General features: G+C 45.6%; 1 protein-coding gene across 4 annotated transcripts; it reads left to right on the plus strand.

Moving 5' to 3' along the window:
• Positions 1 to 268: 268 nt before the first annotated feature.
• Positions 269 to 7,758, plus strand: ENSA (endosulfine alpha). 4 transcript variants are annotated; one of them, XM_017877782.1, is made up of 5 exons: positions 665 to 894; positions 1,324 to 1,412; positions 2,298 to 2,423; positions 4,097 to 4,263; positions 7,026 to 7,758. In XM_017877782.1, the coding sequence occupies exons 1-5, from the start codon at positions 744 to 746 to the stop codon at positions 7,039 to 7,041; spliced, it is 549 nt and encodes a 182-aa protein (XP_017733271.1). In that variant the 5' UTR covers positions 665 to 743; the 3' UTR covers positions 7,042 to 7,758. The 4 variants fall into 4 exon arrangements, with proteins under 4 accessions (XP_017733273.1, XP_017733274.1, XP_017733272.1 ...); XM_017877784.1 differs by lacking the exons at positions 665 to 894; positions 1,324 to 1,412 and adding an exon at positions 269 to 480; XM_017877783.1 differs by lacking the exon at positions 7,026 to 7,758 and having other exon boundaries at positions 664 to 894; positions 4,097 to 6,291.
• Positions 7,759 to 11,000: the final 3,242 nt, after the last annotated feature.

The raw sequence follows: 11,000 nt of genomic DNA on the forward strand, positions 1-11,000 counted from the left end.
TTGACGCCCCACTAAACCTCTCGGGCGCGGGGCGCTGGAGTGAAGGAAGCCGGAGCCCACCAAAGGGGCAAAAATACAACAGCCAGCAGCCCCGCCCCCGATATCCCCCACAGGCTTCCAATTGGTCCTTGTGTCTCACTCTCTTTCCAGGTTGGTGTTCCAGCTTGCCGGTCGCCTCTATAGAGCCCACCTTTAGACGGCGACTATTGGTAGATCGTTACGTCATTGCCCCATCTACCTCACTCCCACTGGCTCTCATAGGAAGGGGCGGTCGTAACGTCATGGGCAAGGGCCGCCATTTTGACTGAGCAACACTAGTGACAGGAGCCGAAGCAGCAGCGCAGGTTATCCCCGTTTCCCCTCCCCCTTCCCTTCTCCGGTTGCCTTCCCGGGCCCCCTACACTCCACAGTCCCGGTCCCGCCATGTCCCAGAAACAAGAAGAAGAGAACCCTGCGGAGGAGACCGGCGAGGAGAAGCAGGTGAAGTGGAGGGGGTGCGGGCGGGCGAGCTGGGGAGACCGTGATGGGGCTGGAGACGGTCTCCCACCAGTGCGGATTGGTCGCCATGGTCTCAGGCTCCGCAGGGGTTGGCCACTTTTTGCGTCACGCAGGGTGAGTTTCAACACGACCTGCTGCTTTGGCGCTGGTTTGTTGGGTCCTTTGTCACTCAGTACTAGACTCTTCCTGATTGGCCAATAGGCCTACTGCTCAACCCTTGGACGCTGTGCTATAATTGGCCGAGCATGGACGCGGGGCGGGTGTTTGGAAAGAAGGTGAATGGAAGGGGTCTAGCTGGTGGTCCTGGGTGTGATGTGTGTTATGGGTTAGTAGAGGTAAATGACCCAGCATTCGGGCTGGGGCCCGCAGCCTCAATCCGCAAAGATAGGGGTCGAGGTAAAGACGTTTAAAAAGGACGAGTATTGGGGGAGGGGAGAAGTGTAATTATTATTATAGCTAGTTTAAGGCAGCAACTTTCTCAAGAGATCTATTTTAGTAGCTAAGGATGGTCTATTGGACCCAACAAGATCGAAGAGGACTAGAGTTCCAGACAGAATCATGGTGATTAAACTTGGAAAAGACACCGACAGGGTCGTGAGAAAGACGCTACTCTCTTCCCCTAGACTTCCAAGGCAGGGACTTAGTGCACCCGCGATTCCGTGATGGAAACTCGCCAAATAAACCCCTTATTGGGGTTTGTATTTGACTTCTAAAATTTAGCACTGGGTTCAGGCACTCATTAAATTCACTTGGTGTTGTATCTATGCGTGATTTTCAAGAGAAAGGAATATAATCCCACTAAAAAGATCCATACGTTGACTTCAGATCTTTTCAGAAAGTCACTAAAGGGCAGCAGGGACCACAAGAAACAAAAAGAGATTGACTACAGTAGTGAGAGCCCCTGCACCACCAGGGTAGGTATTGATTTTTTTAAATGAAAGCTGGTGGGTAAATACTAGTGAGCCTACTGTATCTTTCTTTTCCTGAGGTTAAAAACAGTGTCATTTTCCTCTCTGTTTATCAGCTTGCTACCATAATATTTGTGGAAATGTTGAAGCAAGGCTGTGCCATTACTCAGGTGGAGATCTTTGAAGAAGGCCACAAAGCTAGCCTCCTCCACAGGGAGACCTAACAGGTGGCTTAGACCCTGAATAAGGAAGGAACTGCTTTGTTGTGTAGAGATTTTTAAAAAGAAAGAAAAGAAAAAAATGAATAAGGAGGGAACATTTAGCAAACTGTTTCTTGTTGTTGTAGATACAGGGTTTCAACATATTGCGCAGGTGGGTCGCAAACTCATGAGCTCAAGCGATGCACCCGCCTCAGCCTCCCAAAGTGCTGAGATTACAGGCATGAGTCACTGTGCCCAGCTCCAAACTATTTTTTTTTTTTAATTTCTCATGTGACATGTAGGATAGCCTAGGGAACCCTCCTACTCATCCTGTATCACCAGAAGCCTGCTAGCTCTTTTTTCTCTTTGTCTTTCTTAGCATTTGTGCTGAGTGATATGGCCCATTCTGTGATTAAAGTATTGTGTTTAGTATCACCTTTAGCCCAATACACATAGGTCCCTGGGTGGTTCCTTGGGTGGAGTGTGAGAAGCAGCTTGTCTTTTTCTTCTCACAGTAGTCATCTTGAGCTGTAGGGACTTTAACAAAGATCCGGCTTTAACAGCAGAGTGGAGATAGCATATTTACAAGTGGGTGGATCTCCAGGAGAAGTTGATAGTATAGTTGTTATCAGATGTGAGAAGCAGTTGTTTCTCAGTCTTTAATTTTATTTGGCTCATTTGTTTTCTCCAGGACACGCAGGAGAAAGAAGGTATTCTCCCTGAGAGAGCTGAAGAGGCAAAGCTAAAGGCCAAATATCCAAGCCTAGGACAAAAGCCTGGAGGCTCCGACTTCCTCATGAAGAGACTCCAGAAAGGGGTATGGGGCATAATCTCTTACCCTCTTTCTTTGGAGCCAAAGGGGGTTCTTGGAATGAAGTCTGTGGAGGTTCTACTGGATCCTTTCTGGAGGTTTTGTTGTTGAACAGAAGTAGAGAGGAATTTGAAATTTGAAAAGAGCAAGTCAAATTAATGTAAATCCCTAATGTGGTATCAGTTCCCTCCTGATTTCCTGTGTAGGAAATGAAGGCCTAAATTGGAGCATTTGGGTGTGTGGGGGAATGAGGGAAAGATGTTAGAAACTGAAATGCAGACTGCCCCCAGGCATTTGCCTGTTTGAATGTTGGAGGTTTTAGGATTGTGTACTTTTTAAGCATTAGAGATAAATTTTGGGATGCATCATTTCAGAAGAAGATCAAACCATCTCTCCTACAGAAATAAATCCTTAACTTGAAGTGAATCAGTTTCTTCATACCCTCAAAGTGAGCACCAGCCATTAATTATACTCCTGCAGCAAACGTATTTTTCCTGTTCAGAGTGGTCCTCCTCACCAAGAGAGAGTCTACTTTCATAGCCATGTAGCTCCTGATCAGATTTTTAGTTCCCAAAGGTACCTAAAGCTGACTGAGGGATTATCTTTTTAAAAAAAAAAAAAAAAATTTGGGTGCAGTGGCTCACACCTGTAATCCCAGCACTTTGGGAGGCCGAGGCAGACAGATCACGAGGTCAGGAGATCTAAACCATGGTGAAACCCCATCTCTACTAATAATACAAAACATTAGTCGGGTGTGGTGGCGGGCGCCTGTAGTCCCAGCTGCTTTGGAGGCTGAGGCAGGAGAATGGCATGAACTGGAGAAGCGGAGCTTGCAATGAGGTGAGATCACGCCACCGCACTCCAGCCTGGGACTCCATCTTTTGAGAGCGAGACGCCGTCTCAAAAAAAAAAAAAAAAAAAAAAAAAAATTATTTCCTTTACTCTCCTCTGCAATGCCTGTAAGATTATAAATCATCAAATTGAAGTGTGCTTCTCTGTGTAGATAAAATAGAGGGTGAAACATCCCTGTGGAGGATCCCAATTATTGAGTCTCAGTCACAGATGATAATGTGATGCTGATTTGCATTTACCTTGCTGGAGGCAAGGCAGGCGTGGGCAGGCTGTCACAGTCATGGAACATGTGTGGGAGCTGTGAGAGTCAGAAGGAAAATACATTATCCTCATGAACAGGCCCAGTTTCTATTCCGGGTCTGGGAGAATAATCATCTTGAGGTTGTTGGCTTGTGGTTGATCTCCTGGTGGCTAGGATAGCCCCATATTTATCCTTCTCTATATCTTACTCATTTCTGTTTCTCCAGTTCCAGGTTATTGCCCTGTACCCAGTAAGGTCCTCAGTTACCCTTTATGAATAAGTGATCTTGGTTGAACCATCCTATACTGAGTGGGGTACAAAGGATGGTAGGGGCTTTCCCTTGACTCCAAAACTATTTACTCTAGCTGGGAAACTGCTTACGTACCTGAAACAGTCAACACACTGGGGAGAAGACATAAGTACATGTAATTAATGTTAAACTGTGTATGCATGAGGTTAATCAAGGAAGATTCTTGAAAGATCCGAGTGTGCATGAAGGTTTATAATGAATGTGAGATGTGAGTCTCCTTGTTTTTGAGGAAGGCCAGAGTGCCTCACTCACCTAAACCTCCCTCTTATCTCTTAGCAAAAGTACTTTGACTCAGGAGACTACAACATGGCCAAAGCCAAGATGAAGAATAAGCAGCTGCCAAGTGCAGGACCAGACAAGAACCTGGTGACTGGTGACCACATCCCCACCCCACAGGATCTGCCCCAGAGAAAGTCCTCGCTCGTCACCAGCAAGCTTGCGGGGTAACCTGAGCCCCCCTCTCCTCCCCTTCCTCAACCACTGGACTTTTATATATTATAGGCAGGGATGAAATGGGCACCTAGTCAGATCTCAGCTTGCTAGCCAGAAATGACTGTGATTTTGCTGGTGGCTGCTGAGAAGGTAATGTAGGTTGAAAAGGGGCTCTAAGTTGATTTCTTTGGTTAGATTGAGACTTCCACACACTCCCTGTAGTCCAGGTAGGGCCCAGAAATAGGAAAGGCTAGGATTGGATAATGCTGCAAATGTTTTTTTTTGTGTGAGAAACTGGAGAGATGTGATTTCTCCTTTTGGGAGAGAATGTCCCAAAATTGATTAGACTGAGCCTTGGGAATAATTTGGCAGGTTTAACATCCCAAGGCTAACCTAACATAGTTGGGAAAGGTAGATTGAATGAGACATGTTTTCTGTGCTTCTAAGTGTTCTGTCCCTTAGGCTGCTATTGCTTCATGTTTCCATTGTGGCAGGTTTAGAGAATCCTTAAAAGAAAAATTGACTTGCTTGCCTAAAACTACAGTGCCCCCTTAGCCTCCATTACTTAGTATCTCTTACAGTTTGCTCTGGCTCTCAAATAATATAAAGATTGATGAACATTATTCACAGAAAATGGGCACCTTCTCTCTCTTTTCCAGCATGTTGCTTTTGAAAGTATCATGGGATAGTGGGAAGAGCACTGGTTTAGGAGTCAAGATACCTGGGTTCTCGCTCTACTCAGTCCCAGCAGAGCTGATGTATAACCTTGGTTAAGTCATTTATCCTCTCTGGATTTCTATTTCCTCACCTGTAAAATAGAGTTAAATGTATGTAAGATTGATTCTGATTCTGAAGTCACAACTGCCAACAGAAAAACTCTGTACTGTTAATTGTAAAACTAAAGGTGAGGAAGGCTTGTGGGTGGTGAGTCTCTGCTCTGTAATATTGGGAAAGTACTACAGAGGGGAACCATTTGAGGGATACATGAGGAGAGAGTAAATTGAGGTTTGGGGATTATAAATTCAGGCAAGAGAACTTTACAGATATCACAGTCTTGAGGGTCAAAAAAAAAAAAAAAAAGCTAGCCATGGAAGCTTCTTGCCTCTGACCCAGCCCACTCTCCCAGCCTACCTCTGGGCCTTAGCTGCTAAAAAGCTTCTCTGGCAGCAGAGCTGCAGGCCTGAGGAAACATGCTCAGTCATGCACATATGTTGACCCATGTTTCAGATGCAATCTGATGCCAGATATATTGTTAGGGAAAAAGGAAGAAGGGTAAACTGAGCTAGCCCCTGGGGCTGAGTACTCCTGCAGGGCTGGAGGAGCAGGTTCTTAGAAGATGATTCACCTTGGAGGAAGCTAGGGAAAGTGGTTAGGGAGGGAGAGGAGGAAGACTGAGAAATCGCTGCATTCCCAGAACTCAGCAACCCAGCTCTTGTGTGATGAGGAGAGGTAGCCTTGCTCATTTGTGAATAGGTGGAGGAAAGGGGTTGCAGGTGACCCGCATCTTCAATCTAGTTATCACCAGCTTGGCTAGAATCTTATTGAATGCAACTTGCTACTTATGACAGAGAGGGCCAGGGTGAGAACTAATGTTCAAGAGAGCAAGATTCTGTAATCCTCTTGCCCTCCCTCTCACATCACAAATTCTGATATGCCAAACATTTGGCCCAATGAGAATGACTGACAGACTTGCTGATGTGCATGTGGGGGGATGAGGTGTGTATATACTTTTCTTCTGACTGGCCAGTGTTCAGGCTGTCATTCAGATTGGACAGGGAAAAGTTGGTGAGGAAGGAATGGAGAGAGCAGGATCCCTGGACTCCCTGGTCCCCAAACTCCTTGACTGTCACTTGTAATTGTATATAATTTTTGTGTTTCTTGCTCCATTTCCTCATGCTGTCATCCTTAAAGTCCATGTGGGAAGGGGAAAATGCTGAACACCATTGTATAGTTTCTTCAACTGTCCCAGCCATGTTGTACATAGATATGTCATGTTATTATATATATAAATATATATATAATTTTGTACGTTTTCTTCATCTCCGATCTTCTCGAATTCTGTACTTTTTTTCTTTTCTGTTTGAGCTGCCTTCTGTATCATTCAGCTTGAGTCCTCAAGACTACTGGTCACAATGAGTCTGCTTTTTAGGAAGGAATAGGAGGAGCAGGGAAATTAGAAAAACTGTTGGTCTCACTCTGTCTCACTGCCTGGTCATCTTCAAGGCTAAGAAAACAAACAGTCTACATTCTGTATTTGCCAGTGTCCACAGCATGAAGTACATAGCTTCCTTAGCAAGGAAATCCAAATGCAAATTGCTTTGATTAAACCTAGATTATTAAATCCACTCAGAACAGCATGTGTGTGGTCTGGTTCTGGCCTCCACACAGTCACCATGTCATCACTGTGCTACTTCAGTCTTTGCAAGTAGCTGTGGCCATGCCTCTGAAACTGAGCCTGCTCTGAGTCAGGCAGCTTACCCACCTGGAAACCTCCAGTTATTTTCATCTTATCTAAAGAATTGTTTTTCTATGTTTGTTATCCATGGATTTCCCAGAAAGGCAGATAATGTTGTTTCGTGGATAGGAAAAGACTGAAATTCTCTTTTTTGATTTTTTGCAACTCCCTTATGGATAGGATTGAGACATATGCCAGGTTGCCTAATGGTTGTTAAATGTGGAGGAATCATGGGGTAGAGACTGGGATGGAGTTCAGGGTTTTTTCCCCTATTACTTGACAGTGGTTTTTTTTTTTTTCTTCTGTGTTCGTCCGCAGTGGCCAAGTTGAATGATGCTGCCCGGGGCTCCGCCAGATCCTGAGACGCTGCCCTCCCCGCACCCGGGTCCTGTGCTGGCTCCTGCCCCTTCCTGCTTTTACAGCCGGGGGTCAGGAGGTGGCTCGGGTGTGGGCTGGAGAGGCAGAAGCCCTTGCCCGTTGGTGTCCCAGCACATGGAGCCCCTTGGGCTGAGCACCAAGACCTTGAACCTTTTTTGTTTTACCTTTTTTCCAAATAACAGTTGGGAGAAATCTCAATGAAATTCTGGGGGTGGGGGTGGGGTTGAGAGGGTGGGGTGGGAGATATGGAGGAATATGAATTAGGGCTTGGAGTTGGTAAAAACATTCCTGACTATCCTGCTTAACCACGTGGCTGGTGTGGGGTAGATGTGAGGGGAAGGAAGTGGAGTAGACTAATGAAAAGGGGTTCTAGTTGAGCTCTGTAGATAAATGCCTTGTTTCAGTGTGATTGGAGACCTGGTGTCAGATAAAAGAAACTCCATCTGCACAGACAGATGCAAACAGCTCCTCTGGTTTTGCAGAGCTAGTTGAGAACTCAGTGTTAATTATTTTTAAAAGTACTGTCCTTGAAATAGATTTGCTGTGGGGAGAAGAGCAGTGAGTGTGGGAGAAAGGAGCCGTGAGCATGGGGAACCCCACAGAGCCCAAAGGACTTTTTCAGTATTTGAAATAAACAAAACAAAAACCCATGAAAAAACCCAACTCAGAAATACTCTGAAGCAGTTGGTGTGTTTTATTGGGGTTTGGGAGGGGGAGGAAAACAATACTGAAGACATTGTTAATGTGAGATGCGGCTGAGTTCCCCAATACCATCACTTAGGGAAAGGGAGCAGGAATGTTGGCATAAACCTCGTCCATCCCTTTGTTTCTGTAGCTAATGTAGAAGATGCATCAACCTCAGTTTGTGGCTCACAAGATGAGGCATTTAAGGTATTTGATCTAAATGGTTTCTTGACACCTAAGCCTAGTCCAGGCTTAGAAAAAAGGAGGCCCATTCTCCTTTTTCCCTTTGTCTTCCATTCCTTTTCAAGTTCCCATGTTTGTGAGGGGGAAATGTGACAAACCAAAAGAAATACGTTATTTCTTTGTAATAAGCCAAAAGAAACTCAAGTCTTTCTGCTGGTGGCCAGCAGGAGGCAGAGTGATTTCTTTCCTCATGATGTCCCAATGTGCATTGCTGGAAACCTGCTACTGAAAGAAGTTAAAAGCTGCCTGTGAATGTAATATACAAAAGAAAGGTTACCAAAGGAGAAACAAACTCCGGCAGGTACGGTGGCTCACACCTGAAATCCCAGCACTTTGGGAGGCCAAGGCGGGTGGATCACTTGAGGTCAGGAGTTTGAGACCAGCCTAGCCAACATGGTGAAACCCAGTCTCTACTAAAAATACAGAAATTAGCTGGGCGTGGTGGCGCATGCCTATAATACCACTTACTTGGGAGGCTGAGGCAGGAGAATCGCTTGAACCCAGGAGGCAGAGGTTGCAGTGAGCCGAGATCACGCCTCTGCACGCCAGCCTGGGCGACAGAGCGAGACTCCATCTAAAAAAAATAAATGAATAAAATAAAACAAGTACAAACTCAAACTAGAGACACAAGTTAATGGTGTTTATTGTGGTGGGGTTAGTGAGCCATCCCATGATTTCCTCCTGAGTATATTATCCCTGGTTTGTGTTTGCCAGCTGGGGAATGAGGCGAGGTCTGTGAGGCTATTTCTTTCTCTTTTCTTTTCTTTTTTTTTTTGGCAGGGTCTTGCTCAGAATGGAGTGCAAGGTGCAAACACTCACTGTAGCCTCAACCTCCTGAGCTCAAGTAATCTTCCCATCTCAGCCTCCCAAGTAGCTGGGACTACAAGCACATGCCACCACACCTGGCTAATTATTTTTTGTAGCGATGAGGATTCACCGTGTTGCCCAGGTGAGTCTCAGAACACAGGCTTAAGCACTCCTCCCATCTTGGCCTCCCAAAATGCTGGGGTTGCAGGCATAAGCCACTGCACCTGGCTGAGAATATTTTTTTCCCCTTTCTTTTGTAGACAGGATCTCGTTTTGTTGTGTAGGCTGCTCCTGAACTCCTGGCCTCAAGCAGTCCTTCCACCTCAGCCTCCCAAAGTGCAGGGATTACAGGTGTGAGCCACTACACCCAGCAGTTGATGCAATTTCATTTTAATACAAGTGAGGAAGTTAAGATACAGAGATAGGTTACTTGTAAGGTAGAAAAGCTGGTTAGCTGAAGAGCTTGAGTTAGTATCTTAGGCTTTTATATTATTTCTTCCCACTATTCCTGGCTTCCCTGGTCCTCAGTTTTAATTTGTGGCCTTAAGAAGTCTGGGGTGTGGCCAGGCACGGTGACTCACACCTGTAATCCCAGCACTTTGGGAGGCCGAGGCGGGCGGATCAGGAGGTCAGGAGATCGAAACCATCCTGGTTAACATGGTGAAACCCCGTCTCTACTAAAAATACAAAAAATTAGCTGGGCGTGGTGGCAGGTACCTGTAGTCCCAGCTGCTCAGGAGGCTGAGGCAGGAGAATGGTGTGAACCCAGGAGGTGGAGCTTGCAGTGAGCCGAGATTGCGCCCCTGCACTCCGGCCTGGGCGACAGAGGGAGACTCCATCTCAAAAAAAAGCCTGAGGTGCCAAAAATGTTTAGGGCTATCTATATTTTGTGTTACTCCTTAGCCTTTTTTTTTTCTTTTAAGTTCTTCACCACTGCATACTTGGCAGGATGTATTTCATTTTAAAACTTGCCAATCCGTGTCCTTCACTCCCATACTATAGGGTTAAGCAACCAAAGCAAACTGATTCTGCAATGCTTCTGAATAGTTATTCCTGCTCATTATTTTAGCTAGATGTATTCTAAAGTCTTTATCCCAAAGAGTTGAATCAAAGGTTCGTCCACTCCTCCAACATGATTGTGCTGACAAGCCTCTCAGCTGAGCCATCTAATATGCAGGGTGGCAGGGATGAAGTCACCATTACTGTCCAACAGCTTTTATTTTAAGCTGGTGTGGGCTGGGCATATTAAAGACAGGCAAAAGAAAAATAACTTGGAGAGTTGCCATTGAGGATATATCCACAGTGAGCCAACAGCACCCACACAAGCAGCCCTCGTCTGTATAATGCCTTGTACTGGGTCTTGAGGGAGATTAAAAAGAAAGATCTGTTCCACCCTGGGGAACTTGAGATGTGGCAATAGCACACAAATGTAGTCAGATTTATAATTTTAAGCAGAGTTCCAATAGCTAAGCTAAGGGAAGGAGAGTCAGGAGATAAGCTGTTAGCTGAATTTTATTAAAGACAGATGACTTACTAGTAAAGATAAGGTGGGACCTCCCATGCTTGGGCTGCAATATTTTAAGTCCCGAGTGACTGTTGAATTCTCGCTTTGCAGTTGGAAAAATAAGCTGTTTTTGGCCAGATAAACAGTGTAAGAGGTCATTTCTGCTCTAGAGGAACATGTAACCTAATTGAGACACTTCTACATATAATGCAAGATAGCATATGGTTAGTCAGGTAGTAGAATTCTGAGAAGAGAAAATCTGACTGGACTCATTAGGTAAATATAAGTGGTGGAAATGGAAATTTAACTGGGTCTTGAAAGGTGGGTAGTATTTAAACAGTCCAGTTACTTAATAAGTGCCCACAGGCCGGGCGCGGTGGCTCAAGCCTGTAATCCCAGCACTTTGGGAGGCGGAGACGGGCGGATCACGAGGTCAGGAGATCGAGACCATCCTGGCTAATACGGTGAAACCCTGTCTCTACTTAAAAAATACAAAAAAACTAGCCGGGCGACGAAGCGGGCGCCTGTAGTCCCAGCTACTCGGGAGGCTGAGGCAGGAGAATGGCGTAAACCCGGGAGGCGGAGCTTGCAGTGAGCCGAGATCCGGCCACTGCACTCCAGCCTGGGCGACAGAGCCAGACTCCGTCTCAAAAAAAAAAAAAAAAAAAAAAAAAAAA

This window comes from Rhinopithecus bieti, unplaced genomic scaffold (genome assembly GCF_001698545.2).
Source record: "Rhinopithecus bieti isolate Rb0 unplaced genomic scaffold, ASM169854v2 scaffold_10548, whole genome shotgun sequence".
NCBI classification, from domain to species: domain Eukaryota; kingdom Metazoa; phylum Chordata; class Mammalia; order Primates; family Cercopithecidae; genus Rhinopithecus; species Rhinopithecus bieti.